We start from the raw sequence: 26,706 nt of genomic DNA, 5'->3' as shown, positions 1-26,706 counted from the left end.
TTCTGTGATGACTATAAATTGTCCATTGACACGGGAAAGATTCATAGGCCTTGAATATATCTAATTATGTTTAACACGTGAGGTTTTAGGTAAAATCACACCACAGTCCCTCTAAGTACAGACCAACTCTCTGTTTGGGCAGGCAGCTATACACAGATGCATTAAATTCACAGTACATGGCATGACCATCACTTCCTATCAATCATAATTAGAAACAACTCCAGAAATGCAAAATACTCTGATACATTAAAAAGGTGAAGTATTTACCAAGTTGGTCGAAGTGATTTTATTTCTACATCCCTTCTCTGTCAGTGCAGGGACTGTAATTTACTGCATATACACTGACTAAAATAGAGAAGTTCTACCCTGGCTACTTTCTGGGTGCTATTTGAGTATTAAATGTTTAATAATAATTAGATTTTTTGAAAACTGGTTTCAATTGCCAAATGAAAATAAGACGTTCTGTCAGTGTAGCAATTACAGTCTCACACTTGACAATTTATCATTTCTGTTCACATTTTCATCAGGACAAAATACAATTGGAAGTTGGCTGGCAGTTGTGCTAATGGTGCAGAAAGAAGAATAAAATCTAACGTAGGAAATGTTGTATATAGTCTTGGAATGGTAACAGAAATTAAAAACTGAAAAGATTGGATTTAAAGAGCTCATTCTTCCTGTGTTATCCCTCTGCATCCATCTAAGCACCTAGTTAGGATTTGTTTAAAAAGGAAAACAATTTCATTTTGATACAGCTCAGCTCTAGTTACAGCTTTGACTATGTCTAATTTACAGTGTTACTTCCTTCCAAAAATCCCATTTTAACACTCACTGTCGTCATAATTTCCTCTTTTCCAAGAGGTTGATAGAAATCTGCTTTACAGAAACCTTATCTATTTGTATTGGAATGATACCAGCAATGTAGTAAGATTTTGTCTTTCTCCTTCCTAGCCATCTGCCTCTTTCATTTGGTTTGGGAGCAAATAGGCAGCAGCAATCAGATTTCCTTTGGTTTTCCTGCATCTAAGCTTTTTGACTCATGTGTTTCAAGTCTGTCTTTTGCTGGGGCTTTCACCACACTCTTCTTGTCTCCAGCAAGTTACCAGTATTTCAATTATTTCTTTGCCTTTGTTCCCGCTATCTAATTTAACATTGGTAGGGACAAAAAGAGCAATGGAGCAAGGAGGGATTGGAAGACCCAGCTCTTCCCTGCCATTCAAGATGTCTTTCTTACTGTGCTCCAGTGTGCTTCTTGCACTGAAAACTTACTTGAATTACCTTAAATTACTCTTCTTTGCATTTCTTTGCTATTTCCACTCTTCAGCCCTTCCCATTCCAGGCATACGTCTTCTGTTTCCTAAGATCGCTTGGTTTGCTTCTGCTTCTGCAGCTTTCAGTTGAAATCTGATGTTTCAATCTATGGAAAAGAAATGTCACCAATTGAATGTGAGCATAAGGAGTGCAACAGGTGATACCATTTCTTAGTGATCAGCTCTGTTGTCAGAGCTTTGATTTCTCATAGGCTAATTAACTATTTCTTGAAGAGCATTTCTCATTACCAACATGTTCAGAAACAGAAGATCCATGCTGACATGGAAGCCCCTTTTTAAAAAAAAACACCACCAAAAAATAGGACAGCACAATGATTTTCTCTCTTGCATATTTTAATGAAGAAGGCTAAGATGTAAAAGACATCTATCGTCATATCGGAATTGTAAAACATTTTCCAAAGGGCCTTATTTGCAGTTGTGTTCTCAGTTCTTTCGAAATAATCTCAATTTGGGCACTAAAAAATGGGGGCACCCTAGAACCATTGGTTGTTTTTTGAACTTTTGGCCTTCCAAACTTACCTTTAAAGGACAAAACCACAAACTGCTCTTGCATTGTGTTGCGCTGTGTTTTTCTTCAGCTATGCTGGTGTGGGCTGACTTCTGAGATCTCACAAGCAGGAGAATTTCTCCATAGACGTCTCCAAAAAGAACCAGACTATTAGCATAAATATGGTCAATAATTTAGTAAGCAGTAGTTTCCTCATGGTGTGATTGAGATCATACAGTTCATTGTAGCGCACTAAACTACCATCTTGCCACTTAAAATGATGAGAGTCATTCAGCGTGTTGTATCATGCATGCAGGTGTGTTGTGCTCTCATCAGACTAAGTCCTCTGCTATCTTCTGTTTCTGATCATACCGTCCAAAGCAGAAAGAGTCCGGTTTCCACAGTACTTCTCAGTTGTCTGGCTGTCTGACTAGTATACACAAGTAATCAATGGACAAAAAGATATTTGCCCACAAGATTAAGTTCAAGGTACTGAAAAAAATGGTGGCGTTAGCACTTGTATTTTTTTATAACTCTTATCTTACTTTAATCACCGGCTTTCTTGTCTGATAGTCATAATACATAGTATGCTTTGATTCGTTTTGTTATGGGTACAATTTAGAAAATTACTATTAATCATTGAGCAGTGAGTCAAAATGAAGAATTAATTCAGAATTTCAAATAGCACATCTCTCAGGCATATTCTTGTTTCAAAAAACATGTTCCTTGGACATCTTCTTTTAGATGAAAAATTAAAGCCAGTGACTTCTCTACATTTGTTTAATTCTGATGCTCTGCTAGACAGTTACTAAATTTTAGGAAATGTTGGTCTTATTTTTTTATGGAAGTAATTTTGTTCACAAAATAGAAATGCTTCTATTGTTTTTAAGGCACTGTAGTATCCATAGAGAAAAATACATAAAAAAACATGGGCAGGATGATGTAATTACGTAGGAAAGGCCAATAGATGCTTAATCTGAAAATATATTAAATTTACTATTTTTAATTTTAAGATTAATGCAATAGCCAATTTATTGACTTCTCTAAATACCACAGGCAAATGCTTGAAATCTCAATGTTTGAACTGAGAAACACAGTAACAGAATTGGAAAAAAGACTTGCCAGTGTTGAAGATGAAGGTAAGTGAATTGCAAGAGAGTCTTGCTAATTGATCGGAAAACACAGAAAATTAATTCTTTTGGGTAGGCCCTACAGAGATACTAATTTTTATTTAGAAATTTAAGTTTTCCCTTTTCAAATATGACTATTATATGTGTGATGTTGCAAATGTGAAATTAAGGAATACTACATACTGCATGTTAGCTTTAATTATTAATGAAACTATGAATAACATAAATTCATGGAGTTGGTTAATATTCTGGCCACAATAAGCCCAGTGAAAAATTCCTTTGATTTATATTTTCAAGCTCTTTTGTATGCAAAAAACCTCCAGGATTACTAACTGGAGACTTTCTCAGTCCCCAGAAAAAAGGGGGAAGAGTTTAAAAAAATGCTAACTTTTACTTGAAATGGCACGAAATAATCTGGGGAAACAGAATAACCCTGTATTTCTTTTTAAGGTAATGAATGGAAAACCAGATATGAGACACAAGTAGAATTGAACAAACAGCTGGAAAGGCAAATTAATATTCTTCAAGAGAAGATGGAGCTTATTCGTGGCAATCCAGCAGGTAGAAATGGGTATTCATAACTGTTTTTCAATAGAATTAGTGATTATATGTTGAAATTACATCAATGGGTCAAATTTTCTGCTTATTTGTAGATAAATTGTCCATTGTTCGCACCTTTGATCAAATGCCTGTGGTGAGTACTATGGCATTTAGTTGGTTAACAAAAAATTGCAGTGTAATTGAAGAACTTGTATAATCTTTGTTTTTTCAAGACAGAAAATAACAGCAGCTTGGTATAGAAACCAAAACGATCAGTCCTGCTTACTTTTTTATTGTTTCAGATACGCAGTTGCTTATAAATTTAAAAAGTATAGAGTAAAATCGTTAAATAGGAGGTATGTAAGACCTGAATGTTGGGAAGAATCATGTAGTGAAGTTTTTGGCTGAGTGAAGGTTGTGTCATTGGACCTGCAGTAAGGCATATGAGATGGTGTAGCTGGACTAGTTCCATGAATAAATGGAAAAATGTTAAACCTTGATCACAAAATCATGCAATCATTTAGGTTGGAAGGGCCCCCTTTGAGCTCTTCTAGTCTGCCCCTCCCACTCAAGCAGGGCCAGCTACAGCAGGTTGCCCAGCATCATGTCCAGTTGGGTTTTCAATATCTGCACAGATGGAGACTCCGCAATTTCTCTTGGCAACGTGTTCCAGTGTTTGACCACTCTCACAGTAAGAAAAGTGCTTTCTTGCGATCAGATGGAATTTCATGTGTTTCAGTTTGTGCTCATTGCCTCTCATCCTGTCACTGGGCACCACTGAGAAGATCTTGGTTTTCTCATTCTTTGTCAGGTATTTATACACATTGCTGAGATCCCCCTGGGCCTTCCCTTTTCCAGGCTGAACCGTCCCAGCTCTCTCAGCCTCTCCTCATCTGTCAGATGTTCCAATCCCTTAATCATCTTCATAACCCTGTGCTGGACTTGGTCTGGGAAATCCGTATCTTTCTTGTACTGGGGAGCCCAGAACTGGACCCAGCACTCTGGGTATGTCTCACCAGTGCTAAAGAGAAGGGATGGATCACCTCCCTCAACCTGCTGGCAACATTCTTCCTAATGGAGCCCAGGCAGGCATTGGCCTTCTTTGCAGCAAGAGTGCATTGCTGGCTTGTAGTCATCTTGTTGTCCACCAGGACCCCCAGGTTGTTCTCCGCAAAGCTGCTTCCCAGCCTGTCGGCCCGCAGTATATACTGGTGCCTGGGATTATTTCTCCCTGGGGACAGGACTTTTCATTTCCCCCTGTTGAACTGAACTTCATGGGATTCCTCTCTGCCTATTTCTCTAGCCTGTTGAGGTCCCTCTGAATGGCAACGCAATCCTCTGGTGTATCAGTCAGTACTCCCAGTTGTGTATCAACTGGGATAGCATAGATGAACAGTTACACTAACATTTGGCATAATACAGTTACAGGAAAATTCCTCATTGTACAGTAAATACACCATTTTTGCAACACCAAGGGAAGTATCTGTTTTAATTTTTAAAATTTTATTTCTTAGAATGCTAATATTTCATGACCTATATTTCAACAAAGCATAAAAGATTTTTCTGTGCTCTTGAGGAGAAAATGGCAAGAAAAAAACAGCAAATATTTTGGCCATTTAGTCTTCTAAAGTAGTAAATGAAGTGAAAACAATTTCAGATTCAGGACTGCTTTTTCCTTAGTCTGTCATCTGCTGAAATCTTTTACTTTGAGACCTTTTCTGCTTCTTACCCACTTTTACAAATAAGGAAGGCAGATAAAGATGTGGGAATGCCTTGTAACATAAGCAGGAATAATGAACATTATGAGGCCGGGCTCTGGCAATTTTTATTCCAGTTGCTTATGCATACAGAAGTGTTTCCATCTTTTACTTTTTTGTGCTTCACATTCTGCATGCCCTATTAGTGGGAATGATTATCTTTTGTAAGCAGGGTGTGAAAAATTAACTGCTCTTTCTGATCTGATCCATGGCTTTAAGATAGTAAACATTCTTGCCAGTTTTAGTACTGTCCTAGAGACCATGGTGTTTTCTAGGTTAGCAGGACTTTTTTTTTTTAACAGTTAATTAAAAAGAGAACAAAATCTTTCCCATCCCACTTTCCTGTTTCACAGAGTTGATTTGACAATACAACTGGGATTATATTTGAAGAAAAGCCTTGAAGACAGAACATTGGTCTAGAAAATTTACAGTAGAGTCTGCTTCAGACAATGTTATTCCTGTCAGCCTGTAAAGCACAGACTGGCATGCATACTTACAGTATCAGAAGTGTTTATTTCCATCCAATTGCTAGTACTCTCTTAACAAATCCCATTACACCTTGCCAAGCACTCAAAGAGTCATTACCGGTGAGATAATCTCCTTTTCCAGCAGCTGGGCTGCACCAATCCAGTACATTTGTAATCCCTACTAAATTCTGCCTTGCTTCCTCACCTATGAGCTGTGGTTCTCAGAGTTTTGTTTACTTTTCCCACAAAAGAAAGAATGACAGCACAACTGAAAGATTCATACTGCTAGAAGGAGTCTAGAAGACAGTTTGGAGAGTCCTAGACTTACTCAGTGACACCTAGGGAAGTCTGGAGCCCATGTGCCATGCCATAGATTTTTCTTCTGCAGTTTTAAGTCCTTCCTTCAGCCTTCCAGCTTAGAGTGAATACATTCTTCTGTTCACTAGCCAGAGGGGAAAAAAAAGTGCTTAGGGATTTAGTGAACTGTTTCATTTTTTCTTGTTTTGATTTTCAGGAGATGGAAAGAGGGGAAGAAAATAGATGTATTTTGTGGGCTTTGCTGGTTTTTTTTTTCATTGAAGCTATCAGAAAAGTCAGCGTGTATTTACAGATACTCTTGGAGAATGCAGAGCTGCTTTTTTTTCTTTTAAATTTTAGGAGGTAAAACATCGGTTAAAAAAATACACAGATCATTTTGTGGTGTTTAAGCATATAGGTTTATCCAAATCCTTTTTATGTTTTTGATAGTTGTTCAGGGGAGTAGGGGGGAATATTTAGCTTCTCCACAGATGAGAATAAAGAGCAGATGTGGTGAGTGGGCGTAGAAAAACAACTTTGCAGCCAGTCATCAATCTACATTTGCTCAAAGTAAAAATGCTGAGAGTGGATATATAAAATTGTGTGTGTGTGTGTTAAATGAGAAGTACACTATGATATTCAGCTTTCAACTTGCAGTTGCATATGAAGTTCTGTGGAAAGATAGCAAAGTGATTCTTCCAGCAAGATGATACAAGTTCTAGAATATGGCAACAGTAGACAGTAGATTTTGGTTTGAGCACCATATTTAGAAAATTAAATAGTATTTGCAGGTCTTTTTAACCTCTGTTCCCAAGGAAGTTAGAATTATGCAGTTAGAGTGTTTAGAAGGTCCTCTAATAATTCTTAACTTTCTAAGCAATTTAGCTGTATTTAACAGAGGAGATATCTCAAAGATACTAAAGAGATTTATCTCACTCAGCTAGTCATTTAAGGTCCTATCATGGTCAACAGAAGGAAAAAAATATGTCTGTAGAGTAATTCATCCTATTTGGAGATAGGTGGCATAATGTATTTTCTCAATATCAAGCACTACAGGGAGAATAAAAAAAGATTAGTCCTCAGGGACCCTGGCAGTCAGCAAGCTATAAAAACCTGAATGGAAGAGAAGAATACAAATGCAAATTCTGGAGTGATGAACACAGAGGATTTTCTGTGTTGATAAATTGCAATAATTGTTGCAGATGACTTGCACTATTTTTGCTTTAGAATTAGAATAATACTGATGAATGATTCCTTGCTATTAAAAACACCCCTAAACTATTTAAATATACAGTTATCATGCTGAAGTCATACTGACTTGAGATAATCCTACTCTTTTGTTTCAAAAAAATCATGTAGGTGTCACATGGCAATAAGTGCAGAGCCAATACCTTGAACACACAAATTTTTACAGCCAGGGTTTAGAACATCATTTTTGTGTACCGAGGGCAGATTAAAAATAACCTAAACAGTGACAAGCACAAGGGAGTTCCAACAATGAAAACTGTTTAGTCAGTAATTTCCTTTATGTCCCAATGAATAATACAAATGTCATACAGTACTTCAGAAATAATTACAGAAGGAATGCCTTCCCTCTAAAGTATAACATGATGTGAATTTTACTTGCCTCTCTTAAACATGCTGCATTCATTTGTTCACATTTTTTCATTAAATGAGTTTTGGTGAAATACATGCTCTCTGCTAAGCATAATTTCCCATATAAGCAGAATGAAAATTATTCCTTTCTGTCTCACCATTTCTGCAAGAAAGAATCCCTAGATAGCGGCTTTAGTATGCAAATACTGAAAAGCATATTACAAAATCAGTTCAGAAGAGCACACTCCTGATAGCATTGCCTTAGCAACGCCTTAGTTAAGATTAGCCAAGGAAACAAGGTTTCTGTGATAAATCACCATTTTCAGGAATGTCCAGCACCATAGCTGAGAAAATTCTGACATTAAGGGCCAGATACTTGCTTTGCAAAGCTGCCTTTCTGAGAGCACAGTGACCCCAGAACCGAGACCCTCACACAATCACCTCAGGGTTTTTGCTGTCAGTTATAAACTGTAAGCAAAACGCGTGGCAGCATCAGACTGGAGAAGGCGTTGGCAACGTGACAGGAGGGGAATCTTGGGTTTATGAAAACACACAACGAAGGCTTTGTATTTCAGTAGGTGTTGATAACTGCCTATAGGGAACATCAGTGCTTTATAATGGCATAGGAAATGTTGACAATTCTCCTAGCAAGTGACTGTTAAATGAACCTTGTCACTCATGCTGGATTAAGTCACCAGTAGCTCTATGGGAAGAAGAAATCTCTTTTCTTTTTATGAAACTTGGAAGTATTTTGGAGAAAGTTCCGTAGTCTGGTCTGACTGCCCTAAGCCGTATCCTGCCTCCTCACAGACTTCCCCTTCGTACTCCTTTCATCTGATCTCAGACAAGTATTTTGAATGCCTCCAAGAGACCTTTTTGATTTGCATTTTTTCCTTTCCTTGTGATGTTGGCATTAGTTGTTCCACCTGGTGGCCTTGCACAAACCAGCAGACTATTTTACTCAAATCACTCTGTGATATTCCCAGAGGCAGAATACACTTTGTATTTCAAAGAAAACACTCAGGGAAAAATCTTGCAGTCAAGTGACATTATTAGCTGGCTGTTCTCAAGAATTCCTTAGCAACTGGCTGGGACCCTGGGATATCTTCCAGAGAAAATGTATAAGGAAGCAATCTTCATCCTTTTCCAGGCCTACCAGGAGACATACTAAAAGTGAAATAGTTCAGAGTCAGCAACAACTTGTTCTGTCAATCTGAACCACAGCAATGGAGGTCTCCGTTTTAACTTCCTCCTCCCAAAGTCAGCAGATAACCTCTATAAGCAATGCTGTGGAGACCATTAGCATAAGGATTTAGGGTAGTAGTGTCCCATACCTATTACTCTGGAGGAGCCTCAACTTTCCAACAAGCCTCCAGGCTGATTTCTTTACCCTGGCCATTGCCAACGTCTGGTGCGAACAGGACCCACTGTGTTCATGTAGTTCAGCTCTCGGTTTGGTTTCGAATATAAAGATGATGCTAACCACAAGGGGGCACTTGGCATTTAGACAAGTGCAGGGAGCCTTTCTTCACCTGTACCGAAGCCTTTACAGGATCTAGTGTATATCTGTCGAGTGCATATCGTATGTAGAAATATGCTATGCTCAATAATTTTTATGTATCATTTTTTCAGTAATATATGACTAGTGAGTTTATTGATATCAACATAAAATCAAATTCTGTTGCAGTAAAACTAAAGACCTAGTATTGCTTTTTGCTCTTGATGAGTTTAAAATGATATGTTAAAAGATTCAGCTAAATCAGCTGATGAACGTCAGCTCCTAGTGTTGGAGGGAAGGGAGTTTATTTTCAAGCTTCATTTGATTTAAAATGCCAAGTAGATTGGATTGCAAAGGCTTCTTGTGCTGTTGGGTTTTTTCCTACACGACTGACAGATGTATTGCTTCTGTTCTAACTCATGGAGAAAAGTTAAAGAGGATTAGAGCTGAAGCAAATTGCCATAAGGATCAATAGTCTGCATGAGCCGGGCTTTTATGAAAGCAAGTTTGAGCCTCTTGATGATGTCATGGATTTGTCACCTTGTCTGTTGTGAAATGATTGATAGAAATTGTCACCTCTTGCCACTGGTAGCAGGGCAAGGAAAAATCCAGAATGAGAGCAACTTATGTGGGTGGCCTTAAAATTCAGCTGCAGTATCATTCTGTATAATTTCATTTTCTGGCAAGTGTTAAGCCAAATATCTAACTTCAGTCGAATGAAAAGGAAATTGTGTGAAAAAAAAAAGAACTGGAGAATTGGTGTTCCCTTTGTGAAACTCTGGGCTTTGGTCACTGCTGGACACAAGATGTAATGTGTCATTGCTCTGAGAGTGAATCTTGTTAAGCCCTGCAAAATTCCATTACATAAAGAAAGTATTCATTTAAAATCTCAGTGTGTCTTTTAGCTTACCAGCTTGCTCAGAGTGGCTTGACATGGACGACTTATTGAAAACTAAGGATCTTAAATTCAGGTTAAATCCTTTAGTCAGCTTATGTCTCCTTTTCAGGAATACATTGTCCAGCTATTCAAGGCTTAGTAGAAGAACCTGTAATAAGTCTAACTTAAAAAACCATTTCAATATTCAGTTAAACCATTTCTAAAAAGCTTTTTCAGAATTTATTTTACCAGTTCATCCTGGACTTTTGTTGGTAATTTCTCCTTCTGGGGGAGTGCTGCATACCTGGGAGGCTCCTTCTGGTTCTCTTGAGCTCTCACTGGTCCTTGCTTTGTATTGAGGCTTTTCTGTGCTCCAAGAACTCTGCTAAAAGTCTGTGTTGCTGGATGCTTTAAACTGTTTTCTATGAGTTTTGCTTTTGCATTGTTTTATTTATTAAGCACTAAACTGATCATACAACCATAAGCATCAAGAATGGAATCTGTTTCAGTGAGGTTTCTTTCTGCTTACTTCCCACAGAATTCAGGAAAGGCAAATCCTTAATGACTTGGATGAGTTCCTATGCTGGTGTTTCCCATTTCTTGATTTGTATTGTTGTGCCACAGCTAAAGACTTCAGATATATAAGGTCTCAGCTAGTTCTTCAATTACTGCCTTGACAGTAGGTGTAGGAGGTAACTTACAACCAGTCCTGGCTAAAGTGGGTCTCTAGAACCTCTTTGAAGTTTTATCATTTAAAATTTTCTTGTGTCTGTTTTTGAAATTGCATTTTATAGCATTTGGGTCTTGGAGAGGTCTTTTAATTGAGTAGGAACATCTGTGTCGCTAGATTCCCATAAGACCTTCAGTATTGCCATACTGAGCTCTGCATCATCAATTAGGTGTGTGGACACAGGAATAGAAGTCAGAAAGCTGAGTTAGCTGCCAAAGTTTCCTAGGTATTAACTGGGAGAAAGGCAGCTAGATTGGGATTTTCACAACAGAGTGCGTAGGAGAGATGGAAAACCAATGGGAAGTTGGTAAGAAAAGCCCAAGAATTGTGTCCGAAATCCTGCCTCCTTTCCAGAAGTAGGCATGACCTTGCAGCCTTTCTCACTTGTTCCTTCTCCATCCATGTAAATTTTGCATTTCTGACTGATTAACGGCCTGACTTCAAAAATTCTCTCAGCACTAGTGAAATATGATGGCAAGGGCACTCTCAGGATATGAGATACGAGAAGTCAAGCTCTTAGGGTGGCAGAGGACTAAAATGTAACTCATCTGATTTCTTTGTGGGTTAATTTTTAGGCTGTTAGACAGAAGAGGATTCCTTCATCATGTAATGTGGGTGGAGTATGCTTCTCAGGTTGTGCCCCATTAGGGAGATGACCACCAGGAAGCTTTGTTTTGAGACCCCATAAAGGCTTTCAGCAGCAAACTAAGCAGCTTGATTAAGCTTGTGCTTATGGGCAACCACAGTAGCAACAGCTCAGATGCCTACCTAAGTTATATGACACAACTAGATATGAAGAATGTAAGACATTGCATAGATTGCTTTATTGGCATTAGGAAGTTAAATTCTGCCTAAAGTGCAATTTAGACTCTAGTCCCTTTTTAATTTTGGGCTTCGCTTCCCAATCTGTAAACTGGGAGTAATTTATAATTTTCTTATTCCACAGAATTGTAAGCATAGGTACATTACAAATTATGAGGCATCCAGATACTGTAGGGATGGTAACTGTATACTTCAGTCACATTATCAACCTATTTCCATCTGCTTGCTCATCAGAAGCAGTGTAGTGTACTGTTTGTTTGCTTGCGGTTGGATGTCATCCTTGCTCCAGAGCCGAGTGAATGCCCAGGCATCCACACTGGACCAGCTGCATTGACAGCAAAAAATAGACAGTGCTTCTGAAAAGGTTAAATGAAAAAAGATCTAAAAGTAGTTTACTTTGTAGGTGAAAGAACTCAAAGAAATTATATGAGTATCATCACTGAGGAGATACTAAATTGCTCTGTTGTGACTAACAGCTGCAACACCAAGTCTTGCTGTCTTACATAATACTGATGGACAATCTAGTGAGGAAATAAATAGTGAGCTGTGGATTTACATAGAACAAATCTGGAAAGCAGCATGAACTTCTGTATTTACTGTATTTAAGCTTACTGTGGTGGTACAAAATATGTTGTAGGTGGTACAAAATATGTTGTACAAAATATGCTGTAACATGGTTATAATCTTTAATGTGCAGTCAGGTCAAGAAGGCAAAAAAAATTAGTTTCCTAGCTTGACAGTGCTGAGGCCTTCTTTATCTGTCTTGTTTAATTCTGTACAGACACTGATGTTGTAATGAAATAGCACATGACCCTAGTGGAATTTAGCCAAATCTTCTCTTTAATCTGCAGCTTACTTTTTCTCCTTGAATTGGCCAACGTTGACTGTATTGACTGTAGAAGCCTTCTGTATTAGGACAAAGATTTAATCTGCATCTGCATCCAAGATATTTCCAGATTTTCAAATAGGAAAAAACAAAAAAATCCCATTTTTTTTCATGTTTCCAGTGTGTCTGTTGTAACAGATTAAAGTTAATAACAGTTCAGTCATGTGAGAAACATTCTTGAAAGATACAGCTCTTCTGTATCTCTTTTTCTTTTTAACAGTGGGAGGGGTTATTCTCTCTTGGAAACATGTTTTAAAAGTACTGTGCCTTTTGCCATGCTCCTGCAAATTCTTGACTTTAATGGAAATCATTCCTAGGGAAATCTCAATAACAGCCAGAAATGTTTTTGTGAAAAACAAAATTGGAGCTGAATGAGTAAGGTGTTTTACAGAAAAACATGAAAAAGAATAAAAGATGTAATGATCTGCAGATGCTAGAAAGGAGAAGACTGGAGATTTCAAACAGGCAGATGTGAGAGGCAGATGTATATGTTTGGTGGCTATCTCTTAGAAACCATTGGTAGGGCTATCACTTTACACATCCAGAAAATAGAATGGCTTGATGACATCCAAAATCAAGGATATAAGTTATGGACGTGAGATGAAAATGCTCTTGTAAGATTGACATAATCTTTCATGTAATGACAAATGACATTTCCAAGTTCACTCTGGAACAGATCAAAGAAGACTGTGGTAGACTGCATGGATGCCCAAAAAAGTGGAAGCTGAACTGATCTGACCAAGGTATTGACTGAGAGATGGAAGGCACAGATGTAGCAATAAAATGAAGGTTATAGAATCATAGAATTGTTGAGGTTGTAAGGGACCTCTGGAGGTTGGCTTGTGCAACCCCCCTGCTCAAGCAGGGCCAACTAGAGCCAGTTGCCTAGGATCATGTCTAGACATTTTTTTAATATGTCTAAGGAGGGAGATGCCACAACCTCCCTGGGCAACCTATTCCAGTGTTCAGTCACTCTCACAGTAAAAAAGTGTTTCCTGATGTTCAGAGCGAAGCTCCTGTGTTTCAGCTTGTGCCCATTGCCTCATGTCCTGTCACTGGGCAACGCTGAAAAGAGCCTGGATCTGTCCTCTTTGCACCCTCCCTCCAGGTAATTATATGCATTGATAAGATCCCCCCTCAACCTTCTCTTCTCTAGACGGAACAGTCCCAGCTCTCTCAGCCTTTCCTCACAGGAGAGGTGATCCAGTTCCTTAATCACCCCTGTGGCCCTTCACTGAACTCTCTCCAGTATGCCCATGTCTCTCTTGTATTGGGGAGCCCAGAACTGGACACAGCACTCCAGGTGTTGCCTCACCAGTGCTGAGTAGAGGGGAAGGACCACTCCCTCAGCCTGCTGGCAATGCTTGCCTAATGCAGCCCAGGATAACACTGGCCTTCTCTGCAACAAAGGCACATTGCTGGCTAATGTTCAAGTTGTTGTCCACCAGGACCCCCAGGTCCCTTTCTACCATGCTGCTTTCCAGCTGGGCAGCCTCCAGCATATATCAGTTCATGGGTTGTTCCTCCCCAGGTGCAGGATTTTGCAGTTCCCCTTGTTGAACTTCATGAGGTTCTTGTCAGCCCATTTCTCCAGCCTGTTGAGGTCCCTCTGGATGGCAGCACAGCCCTCTGGCATATTAGCCACTCCTCCCAGTTTGGTGTCATCTGTAACCTTCCTGAGGGGACGCTCTGCCCCATCATCCAGGTCATTAATGAAGATATTAATCAGGACCAGACCCAGTACTGATCCCTTAAGGCTTAAATTAGGTTTGGGATTTTTTTTTTACCATTAGCAAGCATTCATAAACTGAGAAATAGACCACACATGGATACTGGCCTTCTGGATCTGAGGTTTGCATAATAAATAAGGAAAAATTTCCACGGAAAAGGAAGGGGAGAATATTTGGAGAGAGTCATATTGCCCTCCTTTCCATGTTTACCCAGAAAATCTGGTTAAATAAAGGCATAGCAAAGCATTAAGGTCATGAGAAGAAATAACTGATTATTAAGGCAATGGTCAGGTAGTCAGTACAGAAAGTGAAGGGATTCAGCTAGTCTGAGTAGGGGCATACTTGAGTTAGAAATAAAAAGAAACAGAAATTCTGAAACAGATACTTATTTTACACAGGGGGCCTAAGCAGACAAATGGAAGAACCTGACTAGCCTGAAATTTAATAAGATTGATAATGAAAACATGATGGGATAACGAGTATTAAAGGTATGCACTTGGCAGGAAAGATCAAAACAGAGATAGATGTGGTATGTAGCAGATGTGAGAGACTTTTACATTAATGTTGTTTGTTCTTTCTTTGTCATCTGTTTGGATTAATTCATCTTGACGATGGATAGGAAAATGAATTTTAATCACAATAATATTGGGAAATAATATTGAAATATATATTGAAACAACATAACTCACTTAAATATTAGGACAGCAATATTTTCTTTTCTATATGTAGATGTCTACCTCTTGGCTAGATCTTTAATTCCTACTTACTGCAGGCAGTGCAGGTCTAGTTAATACAGTCATCCGAGTATAGAGAGTTGTTTCTAGATACATCTAAGTAGGCATATTCAGTGGAATAGTTGTGTAAACAAAGAGACTTGCAGGTGTTTCAATGCAGAGTAGCCCACTTCTGCTCCAGAAGGACATGTGACTCCTGTATCCCATGTCATATGTGCCACACGTGAATGTCTTGGACGCTCTAGGACATCTCAGATGGCAACTGAGTTGAGCTCTTCAGCTGCTCAGCTGAATGAATCTCTGCGCATCAGTGCTTGTATTGACTATGACTCTTAGTAGGAGCTTAGTTCACATATGGACACTCAAATGTAGATATCCTCACCTCCGACTGAATCCCATCCATACAGTCAAATATAGATACAAATATAAAATTTGGATGCATGAATTTGGATGTAATATTATTAGATTACGTCCAGAAAATGTATCATATGTGATACTTGTAAATAAAGACTGAAACCCAAGTGCTAGTAATAATGATGAGGCACAGATCTCAGTGGATGTGATAGTTAACACATTTTATCAGAAAATACTGGGAAAAAAGGAGGGAATGCTGTTTTAGATTTTGAAAATCTAGAAGAACATTACAGAAAAGCCAGTCGTGAAAACTCAGATCAAGCGATCATTAATTCATTCGTTTTAAATTAAACATGTATATATTGCTTAAGTTTTCAGTAAAGGCAGAAACAATAAAACGCGGGACAAAGGACAAAATAGCTAATGTCAGCAAGTGCTTGGAAGAGGAAATGACATTAACCAGATCCTAAGGAAAACTCAAGGAGCTGGATATGCTTAAATTGAGGGAAATGGGTAATTTGTATTTTAGGATTCTGAAAGAACTGGTTTTCTACATCACTGATCTGATAGTAAGTGGTTTTAATAAAGCTGTGGGTGATGGTATTGTGTGCATTGAAGAAAAGCAAATCTTTTTTTTTAGTTTTAAGATAGAGAAAGAGAGGAATAATTGTTGCAAAACCAGACTGAAATACAGATTAATTAAAAGCAGCTCATGATGGGCAAACCTGTTGACATTCTGTAATGAGACAATAGATTTGTTGTCACAATAAATACAGTAATCCTGTTCACTGTGACCTCTGATAAAGATACTGTGTTACATAGGAAGTGACTGTTTAATTTGGAGAAAATGAAAATTAGTAGATTTGTTGAAGGAATAAAGAGCTGGCAAATGGAAGATGATAGCAGTGACTAGTGAAGGAAGCTGCTGGGAGAGTACAAGCAGAGTTCTTCCAGGACCAGGTTTAGGACTAATCTTAACATTTAATGCAGGACCTTGATACACAAAGTAGAAATAGATTATGGTATCTTTCTCCTGATACCAATTATGTAATATAATAGGTATCTGGATGTTTTTTAGAAAAAGAATGACACTGAAGACTAGATTATTAAAAATGGGATTAAAATTCAATAGTGTAGACCAAAGGATTTAGAAAATAGTAAACAAATTCTGTTATGAATTGAGAGCTGATCACCCTGACATAGCTGCAGAGAAGAATCTGGGTATTCTAGCTGATCCCATGTTGCCTGTGAGCTGTCACCATGCAGCTGTGAAAAAGGAAAATGCAATCCTAAAATTTCTCTATACAGATAAAGAAGTATTACTGACGTTGTTCAAGGCAGTGAGATGGCTTCTGGAATACTGCATACTCCAGTACAGTTCTGTTCTCCATCAGAACTGGTTGAGCTCCAGCCTGTGGTACAAAGGGGTTGCTGTAATGATAAGATGAAAGGACAGCCTGCTGTGTGAGAGACCATTTTTAAAAGCTCAGCTTATTTATCCTAGTAAAATGAATGTTGAAAAAAGATGTTCCTGTTTGCTGCCGGTGCATGCTGGAGGCAAACATCAGGGAGGAAGAACAGTTATCTTAAAGATAATTTCAATACAAGAAAAAAGAGGTATAAACTGACCTTGAATAATCCGAGGCAAGGAATTAAAAAAGCTATCTGCTATTAGAGCCTCCCAATAAGAATGTCTCTACTGGATGGAGTGGATCAATTTATGAAGGGGATTATGAGAAGCAGTTTCCTGTGTTAGAAATGGAGGAGGACCTGCTTGGGTGTGCGTTCTACTTCCACTACACAGCAAACAAAGAACGGGCCAGTGCCAGTAACCAAAAATGTACTCTACCACTTTTACTCTAGCTCATCCCAATTGTAGACAAGGTAAATGGCTACACACCTAAGACAGATAGTCTCCCCACAAAATACTGCTTTCTGGCCAAGTTGTTATGGGATACCTTTGAAATCCCATGTACCTCTTCAGCCCGTTCAGCAGCTCTCTCGGCAAGTGGTTTGAAAATGGAAGTGCAGGTGAGATCTGAAATCTTCGTCCTAGTAAAAAGGAGCCATCAGAACTTTGGTTAGAAGTGAGGAGAAATTCTGGCTGGTCACCACAAGGTGACTTTGCTAACCTGTCAAGGAGCAGCAGGTGGAAAACCGTATCTGTATCATTTTAACACAGTGGAAATGTGTAGTGCATAACTGATAATTGTAGCGTATGGTCTCTGCAGTGTGCTAGCCAGAACCATGTAGACAAATAGTGCCCAAGCAGCTAATAGAATGATCAACATCTTAATGCTTGAAGAGTAAGGACTAAGGTGATGATTTCTTTATACAGAATGTAAATATTTTTAAAACACCTTTTTATTTACTGTAACCACAGGGTTCCTTAAAAGAGGTTCTTAAACAACTAGAAGAAGAGAAGAAAATTCTCCAGAATCAGCTAAAAGACTATGAACTTAGACTGGAACAAGAAGCAAAGGTTTGTAATCACTGTAGGCCTCTAATCTATAAAAGCCATTATGTTGTCTGACAGACAATGTGTGTGGAACACACAATAGAATAGTTTCACAAAATATGTCATTGGAAAAAAAACTCTGCTGTGTATTTGTTGCTTCCTGTATGATTCAACTTTTAAAATATTTTGCTTAATGGTAGCCTATATCCTTTATTTTAAATGTAGGCTTACCACAAAGCTAATGATGAGCGGCGCATGTACCTCTCAGAGATCTTCCAGGTAAGAAAAAAAAGTGCGACTCAATAACTTTTAAAAATCATTATGCTTTCTCAATATAGCAACAGCATCTGTTAATGCCATTAGGTCAAAGTCTTTTATCACTTCATTCATCTACCAAGTCCATTACAAAAGCTGTTTTTTAAAAATTTTAAGAGCTAGAGCTTGAAAGATTGCTACAGTTTATTTATTTTTAAATACTTTTTTTGCTTTTGTATTAATTGGAGTTTCATTGTTCCCAAGAATAGTCAAAGTGTCCTTAACTGAGAAAGCTGAAGCAATTTTCTGATACTTGCTTGCCCACCCATTAGTCACAAGATTGCTATGTTATTTTAAAGTTTCAGTTGAAAAGGACAGAACCAAATTATCTGCAGTAGTGACACTCACCTTAAGTGGCAATTCCTCTGTTTCATATTTCCCCTTTCTTCTTTTAAAGACAAACTAGCCATCCAGCTCAGAATGACAATACAGCAAATATTTCAATTAAATTTATAAGATAAAGGGTACGATACCTTGTTTTTGTGAAATCAGAGGTTAAATTTTATTGCTGCAAATTATGTAATACATAAAAGTTGATACTACAAACTCGAAGAGCCTGTAAAGGAACCTGTAAAGATTTGTAGTACTTCTTATTCTGAAAGAGCTCTTAATTCCTGAATAATGTAAAAGTAATAGCTTACTGTGATACACAAGAATGACTGTCACTGAATCCCTGTCACAGCTAAGTGGGGTGAAAGGCTGTCGTTAGCAGTTTTTCCGTATGTTTGCACAGTGGGCAACTGATTCTCTTATGTGCTTCATTGCTGCTTTGGGAAATCTGAAAAAATTGCTTAAACTAACTTTCCAGTATGAAACCAGGAAAGAGCCCAGGAAATGCCCATGATAGCTGTTAATACCTTTGCATTAACAGTGGAACTGGGAACTGCTGGAGGAAGAAGGTAGGAAGTAAAAGATTCTTTTATTGCTGAACATGCTAGCAAGAGGAGTGCCCATGTTCAGCTGCCTAGAAAAACTCTTAAACATGCATAAAACATTATTTGAAGTGAGCTATATGCACTGGCATGTTGCATAAATGGGGCATTAGGGACTAGGATTTTGCCACCGACATTCAAGGTAGTTAGTGCATTGTATTTTAAGTAATCAATTATTTTCTCCCATGATTTCAGAATCATATGAGAGCAAAATAATCATCTTCAGATTAATCTCCCTATCTTTAGTTCTCTGAATTTGAACAGCTAATCTAAAGTAGTTGTAGAGGGGTCCTCTGTACTCTATGGAGAGAGAAGCATGTTTAAGGTGGAAACCATCACACCTGTTTTAGATCAAGATGAAATGAATTTCCCAGGGACTTACCTGTTTCTTTTCCTGAGCTATAAGCAGAGCCTAGGTGAGCAGTTTAGATTAGACATCTACCTTTTACATTGCTAATCTGAACATGGCAGTCAATTGAATCAGTGTTGACTGGTGGTTGCAAAAGAATCAGTGGCTCATCTGGTCCCTTTGGGTCCTGTTCAGATATGAGTTTGATTTGATTGTTGCTTTTATATTCTTTTAAAATCTACATATGTATGCCCTCCCTTCTAATAATTTTGACAATAGAGGCAGAAGTAAACTTATTTACATTCAGTCCAGACTCTTTCAACTGTATTAAAATGTCACTGTTTTAGAGTCTGCACGGTAATGTTGGCAGCAGTTGAGTTAGAAGGATTTACCTGTAGGCTAACGTTTTCCATACATTCCAAAGTAAATACACTACAGGATATTGTTATCCTGTGACAACAGTACATTCCAGTGACACTCTCTTAGTTACATAGAGTGGATATAATTTTTTTTTAGGCCTTTTTTTTCTCATTATGTTTGTGCTTTTCTATAGCTCACAGTAAAAAAAAGAATACTAATAGAGTAGAAGTTTTTACTGGTAGGTGTTAAAAAATCCCAGATGTTTTGGGTTTTTTTCTACTTTGTTTTGAATCCCTCCTGAAGCCTGCGGCAGAAGCAGGGATCCTTCTGAGCAGCGATTTCTTTTGTTTACCTTTTTTATTATGGAGTGCTTTTCTGCTTTTTTACAAAATATATGTATCTTCTGAGTGCTTTTGTTGTTTGACTTGCCTGGATCCATAGAGATATAGTCAATTTTAAATGATAGTTTTAAAATAAATTAAAGATTTCACAAACTTGAGAACTCATGTTAGAGGCACTAATGATTTATCGTGTCTTCTTGTTTGCTTTTTTTGTTTTGTTTTCAATCTGAAAAAATGTTGATTTGGGATTTGGACTCCACAAATCTCAAAGCACTTTCTGGTGGTATTCAGAAATTGGTTTGAGAAGCAGGCAAAGAAGAACTATAGCAGATCTTTAAAAGGGCTGTTCTTTCAAGCCAGATATTTACCACAAACTTTTACTAGCATAGTAGACTCTGATTTGTGATTGGGATTTCTTTGCAGAAAAAGTATTATAAATAGGTACAGCTGGAGAGCTGCTTGTGCAACAATGGCTCGTTTTAGTTGGGATAGGCCTGGAGTAAACTGTACCAGCAAAACCAGTGCTATGGATAATAATTGTATATACTGGAACTCTATGTTCATATAAATTAAAAAAACAGTGAATGCAATCGTAGCATATGTCTTGCCTCATGTGTGGCAGAATCACATCTGCTCAGAAAGATGATAAATCTTTAGTACTAGAGTTCCTTAAGTGCAAAAACTTTCTTGCCTTCAAGGAAGTAAATCTGTGCAGATCCTATTCCATTTTTATGCTTGCACTCTTAAAAGACTCTGCTTTAGTCATAGCTGACTTTACTATGACTGGGTTAGGAAGGCTTGCCTGGTGCATTGTATACATGGAAGCACAGTAGAAACCATTGTCTTATAAGTAGTGAGACATGCTTCTTTTCAGTGCCAGAATTTTTTCTCACAACTGCAAGATGTTTTCACACATGCTATAACATGTAATGTTGTAATGTAATATGTAATGTAATGTAATAATCCAAACCTTGAGCCTTCTTTAGGTAGCCCCAAAATCTAGCTCTAGGCTTTCAAAAAAGCTTCACTGGCCTGCTATAGCCAATACATTGTATACCATGATTACCATATATTTATTATATGTTCCTGATGGATCTCTTTAAAGGGGCTGAGACAATTCCATTCACTTACACTAGACACCCAAGTGTGCACAGCAGCCAAACAAGCCCTAAACCTTCTGCATTTTCTGGTTTTCTGTCCATGGTATAGCTGTCCCTCTGAGAGGTAGTTTTGGCAAAGGCAGCTGGATGAGCAAGCAAGTGCTCGGTGAGGAGGGAACCCTGTGAGCTAAGGAACAGGAAAACTAACTGATTTAATCCTGCTCAGATTCTGTTAAATGCAATACCAAGGGTAACAACTGGGGTTTTTTCAGTATGTTCAGGAATGTAGACTTCCAGAGTATGCAAATATTTCCATGCTGTGTTAATTCTTTAAAGTAGTTCCTGTTCTTAATTAATGGTTTAATCATTCAAAAGTACAACTAAGTCACTATAATTTGTTTTGTTTCCCATTCAGGGAAGTATGTTAGAAATATAATGCTGCTTCACTGAAAATGTGGAGTTACAGGCAGTATGACCAAAAATATGCTGATTGAAATTACTCTGATAGTCCAGCTTAATAAATAATGGTATTTTTGCACAGCAAGGGATTTTGGCATGTGTTCAATTCCCCAAATCAACAAGGTATCAGCATAATATGTGCTTAAAGTACTTCATGGCAGTCAGACCATATTGGGTCAAAATTAGTTTGGAAAAATTTTATTTCTTTAACTGTGATTGTGGTTAGAATTTAACTTGTTTTGTAAAAATTTGGCTGTTGCAGACCTCAGCTACACTTAAAATTGTTGAAAGGCAAAAAACAGATGCTCTGACAGGCAAGGGAGAAAACCAGATACTGAGGTAAATTTCCTTTATATTCCCTCTGTTTTCTGGTTTATTATTTTTTCTAAAAGTACTATGTTTTGAATATTGCAACTCTCTGTTCATGGTAAATATCACTGAGCATAATCCTACTGACAATATTAATCTTAACATAATTTTTGATACTGCTTCTCAATCAGTTTTATTTAATACTAAGTATGTTGCAATATTGAAAATACATATATTTAAGTGGCCTTTTTTAAATCTTACAATACCTCTTAGGCTCTTCCCTTTCAACCTGTGTTTAAAATGGATCTTTTTTTTCTATATTACTGCAGAGTTGGGAGCAACAAGTATATCCTTTAGTCCATTAAGAGTAATTAAATTAAGTAATGCCTTGGTGCTTTTTAGCCAACAGAGAATGTAAAGCTTTTTGTGGATGATAATGTGAGTGATTTTAGATGACAACACATAAAGGCTTCATTGTTTAACAGATTTCTGTTCAGTTACATGGGTTATAAATTTAAATTTGAAAAGAACCCACCTGCTCTGAGCCGTATAGACATAAAATGAGTTTCTGATTGCAGTGTGTGTGAGAAAGCTTGGGATTGGAGGAGAGCTATTTTTTTAACTGAACTGAAAATGTTAAGAATATAAAGCACGAAGAATATAGGGAATCACATCAAAAGTGTCGGACCCAGTATCCTGCCTCCAGTGGCCATAAGTAGATGCCCACAAAAGTATGTAAGCAAGCAGTTACAATATTTGCTATTGGAACTCTTCCAAATACTTTATATTTGGAGACTTCCTGAGCTAGTATGTATTTTGTATCTCCCCGAAAATACTCCTCCATGAACCCATTTATCTGTATTATTAAAATGAGCATACATATTGGGAGCATCTGAAAATGTGATGAGTAAATTATAAGCATGAAATTGTGTCAACATACTCACTTACCAGCTTTACCGTTTCATTCTGTGTAAGCACAGAATCACAGGATTTCATAAATCGGAACAGTGGATCTTCATGATCCAGGAGAGGATATTAGTAGGATATGAATTAATGTAGTACAATATGAATTAATGTCTATGACTGAAGTTTCTCAATACAGAAATAGCACTGTATGGGTCTGAAGTACCCCATATGTAGCCAGCATGTTGCTTCTGGCCCCAGTGATGTTTAACATAGCTCATGTGGAGAAGGTCAGGAAGCTAGAACTAGGAGAATTCACTGTCTCTGCTGGGAGATTAAATATCATCGGCCAGATATTGAGATTTGCTGAGGGTTAGCACTGATCTGTGATTATGTTGGGCTTTTTTATAATTTAATTTAGTAGACCATTACTTACCCTGAAATTATATGACAGTGTGTTTCTGTAACTTTCTTTATATCAAACAAAAGAAAATAAAGTGTAAAAGAAAATAGTGTCCTGTAATTGCTGGTCTCAGAAGATGCATATTGTAACAAAATATCCCCTTTCAACCCATTTTCCTTCAGAGGATTTGTTTTCAACTTTTCAAAGTACTTTACACACATGAAGGCAATTGTTCATTTTTGAATTGTGCTTAGTAGCAAAGGTCCCAGTTTGCAAAGCACTGGCTTTTATAACCAGTGACTTAGAACTTTCAGGTCAAACTTCTGTCTTAGTTGGCAACATGGAGATAAGAATGGGGTTTTGGCATAGTTTGCATTTTAAGGAAATACCAGAACGTAAGTAAGCACCCCTTGATCATCACAAGGTTAACACAGCCATTGTTATATTATTCCTTTTTAATTATGTTTTGATTTACAGCCTGAAGGTTGTTCGTTCAAGCTGACATTAATGAGAAATAATTTCATTCAAATAAGACATGACCTGCATGATTGAAAATAAACATGTTCTTGAGAATAATTTGAAAATTTTCTGTCCAGAGTTCTTACTTCACTTCTGTTGGCCTTTCAGAAAATGCCTGCCTTCATTGGATTTCAAACCGTAATAAGAAACTATGCTTAATGTTTAAGTATAGGTACAGTTATGGAAAACCCAACCTATATATTAAAGCAACACTGAAACATTTTTGAGTAGTAATTGTGAACACTAATTGTTGATGCATTCAGTTTCCTGGCCATCCAAACAGAAGCCAAGATCAGTAGAGGTCCTTTTTATGGTATTTCACAGGACAAGAAGATAGGCTAGCTGACAATTGGGAAAAAACATGGATGTTGTGATGACTCATGTCTCTGATGCAATCTGAGCAGCCAATTTAATGTCATTCTGAGCCCTTACTGTTATACTGAGTCACATAGCAGGGCTTACTAGCTCAGTTTCAACACTGCACTGGCTGCAACTACCTGGCTTCTAAGTCCGTAAGTCCAGCTGGTTTTGAGTGGAAAGAGGTTTTGCTGCCTGCAGAATTCCACGCAGACACATGCTGTCTGCTTTGTCCAGTTCTACAGTGATCTACAGATTAATCAATTAATTTTGAGTAATCAATTGATTGTTGAGCAAACTGGGGCCTTGGGTTCTTATCTTCCAAGCTCTGAGTAGAAGCAGCTCCATGTCCCTATGTGGGCAGCCCTCCCTCAAAGACTGTGACTGCTTCTAAGAGCTGGAACAAAAGCTGTGTCAGTCTCAAGACGACTAGGAAGCCCTAGGCACAACTTTGTTGGCTGTTTGCCCAGAAATTTGAAACTTGCACAGATCATGTCATCACAGCTTCTACCACATAACAAAATATTTCTCTGTCTACTATCATGAATATAATGATGCGATGTTGTGATATATTTTCCTTCAGAGTGCCTATAATTGAGAAAGATATTGAAACCCTGTATATTGTCCTTAGAGTATGGAAAGTGCTGTCTGTCCACTGTAGTAATGAACAGGGAGAGAAACAAATGTACGTTGCGTAAGAGTAGAGATGCATGCTGCTTGATCATAAGAATGACCCTTTCGGTTTGTGGAATCACCCTTTCTCCGCTGGAGGTTCATTTACATTCCCACTGATTTGTCTTAGAAGATCAAGATGAAAACAGCTCTAGTATGGTTCATGTAGATGGTGCATGTATGTATGATGAGTACCACTTCAGGAGTCTGCTGGCAGAATTTCCGATGTATGATCATGGGCTCAAGAGCATGGGTCTCCAGGGTGGGATACTTGCAGAGAACTGTGACTACATCTACATGAAGTGTTTTTCCACTTCCTAATGGGGATGATGTAACCGATGAAAATGTCTCCTTAGCCAGTTATCTTTCTCTTTGTGCAAATGTTTAGTATTCTGTTCATGTTCTTCAAATGCCATCATCTAGGTAACAGGAAGTAGTCAGGAATCATGAGATGAGGATTGAGTTTGTATGCAGAATAATTAGATGCTCTGCTAGCCTGCAAACCCAGAAATATACTTGTTTTTTCCTCTCTCAGGTTTATTAATTCACAATAGTAATCAGTTATGCAAATATAAAAAGCATGCAAATTTCTAGCAGTTAAAGCTTACAGGGAATGTGACACTTGATGACTAACTTCACCCATTTTATTTCAGAGGGAGATACAGTGTTCCAGGAAACTTGAAGATGGTTAATCCTCAAAAAGGATCGATTAAAAAGACTGTAGGAGTGAAGCAGCTTCCAAAACTAAAGCACTGATTTAATATTAATGCCAAGAACTTGCAACTGCTTTTTTAAAAATTTAATTTAACTGAAAGTTTCTAAATCAAAACCGAATGTATTTGTGCCATATTATAATACCAAACCCAGCTCAGCACATCTTCTTGGCAGCCTTAAAGTAAGTGTTCCTCTGCCTAACATAATTGTTTTTCTAGTTGCCATCTTTGTTCTGGTGATCTCTGACCCTTTGCATTCTGGTTCTGCTCAGTGATTCCAGGTGTCAGGGAGTTGGAAGCCTTGGAGAACGTTTAATTTCTTTATACACCAGGTGGATCCTTGAACTCTTTGACTGCACAGCAACCATTGAAAACAAACAAGCCTCTAACATTTTTGACCTCTCAAGCAAGAAGAAGAAAAAGGCAAACTGATGTAACGTGAAGTACTGTCTTACCACCCAAAACAGTAAATACCTGATAAAATTCCATCCAAGAGCATCCCCATTCAGTATAGGCACCAAAGAGAGACTCTCAAGTAGTTTGATGTTGGTACAGCTGAACATGCCTTTCATTTAGCTTTTAAAAAGACCAACAGCACAGTTTACTAGCCAGTCTGATTTCTTACATGATACTATATAGTAGAGTCCCTTTACAATATAAAGTCGTTTTATATTCCATGAGCTTTCTTACTCTATCAGAGAAGACAAATCACCTCCAAATTTAACTTTTTTAAAAGCTGGCTTGCCACAGATCCTGTGGTGAGCACTTTTTATTAAGGATTCTTCAGAGCCTATCTTGTGGAGGAGTTGTTTCTTTTAAACACTCTATACACATGTTTCTTGATATTGGTATGTTGCTATTTGAAATTTGAACTCTCAGATGAACCTTTGTATCTACAGTTTGGGTTCCATAAAAATCTCTATGGAAGAGATTTTATATCTTTTATATCTTCAGTGGCACTGATCCATCATGTATTTTTAGGGTCCAAAATAGTGCCATTCTTTAAAGTCATCTCTTCAATGAAAGTAGAACTACTTTGTATTTTCATTCTTAAGCATGCAGTTGCTGCTGCAGTTTCATTACCTACATTTTAGTCATTAAACTTCAGCAGAATTTTTTTAAGTGGCAACAGGAAAAACGTTTTGGTAATGAAGCTTCAAGCCTCTGGGTTACATCTTAAAAGCTCTTGGCAGAGCAAATGTGATTGATTGACTGCCCTTTGTTATTTTTAAGAGTATCCCTAGCTCTTTGCAGTATCTAATAAAGCTTTTTGCCTCTTTAAG

General features: G+C 37.8%; 1 protein-coding gene across 1 annotated transcript in view; it reads left to right on the top strand.

The window, feature by feature from the left end:
- The window catches only part of CCDC169 (coiled-coil domain containing 169), a 28,888-nt gene extending 3,422 nt beyond the window's left edge, over positions 1-25,466 (top strand). The window contains exons 2-8 of the mRNA XM_059826525.1: positions 2,872-2,954; positions 3,396-3,506; positions 3,599-3,639; positions 17,617-17,715; positions 17,917-17,970; positions 21,810-21,886; positions 25,364-25,466. Of these exons, the coding sequence (XP_059682508.1) occupies positions 2,872-2,954; positions 3,396-3,506; positions 3,599-3,639; positions 17,617-17,715; positions 17,917-17,970; positions 21,810-21,886; positions 25,364-25,466 (568 nt within the window). The remainder of the gene's footprint in view (positions 1-2,871; positions 2,955-3,395; positions 3,507-3,598; positions 3,640-17,616; positions 17,716-17,916; positions 17,971-21,809; positions 21,887-25,363) is intronic.
- Positions 25,467-26,706: the final 1,240 nt, after the last annotated feature.

The sequence above is a fragment of the Gavia stellata genome, chromosome 1, assembly GCF_030936135.1.
Source record: "Gavia stellata isolate bGavSte3 chromosome 1, bGavSte3.hap2, whole genome shotgun sequence".
In the NCBI taxonomy this organism is placed as follows: domain Eukaryota; kingdom Metazoa; phylum Chordata; class Aves; order Gaviiformes; family Gaviidae; genus Gavia; species Gavia stellata.
The sequence above is the reverse complement of the archived record's forward strand: the minus strand, read 5'-3'. Positions and strand labels throughout refer to the sequence as shown.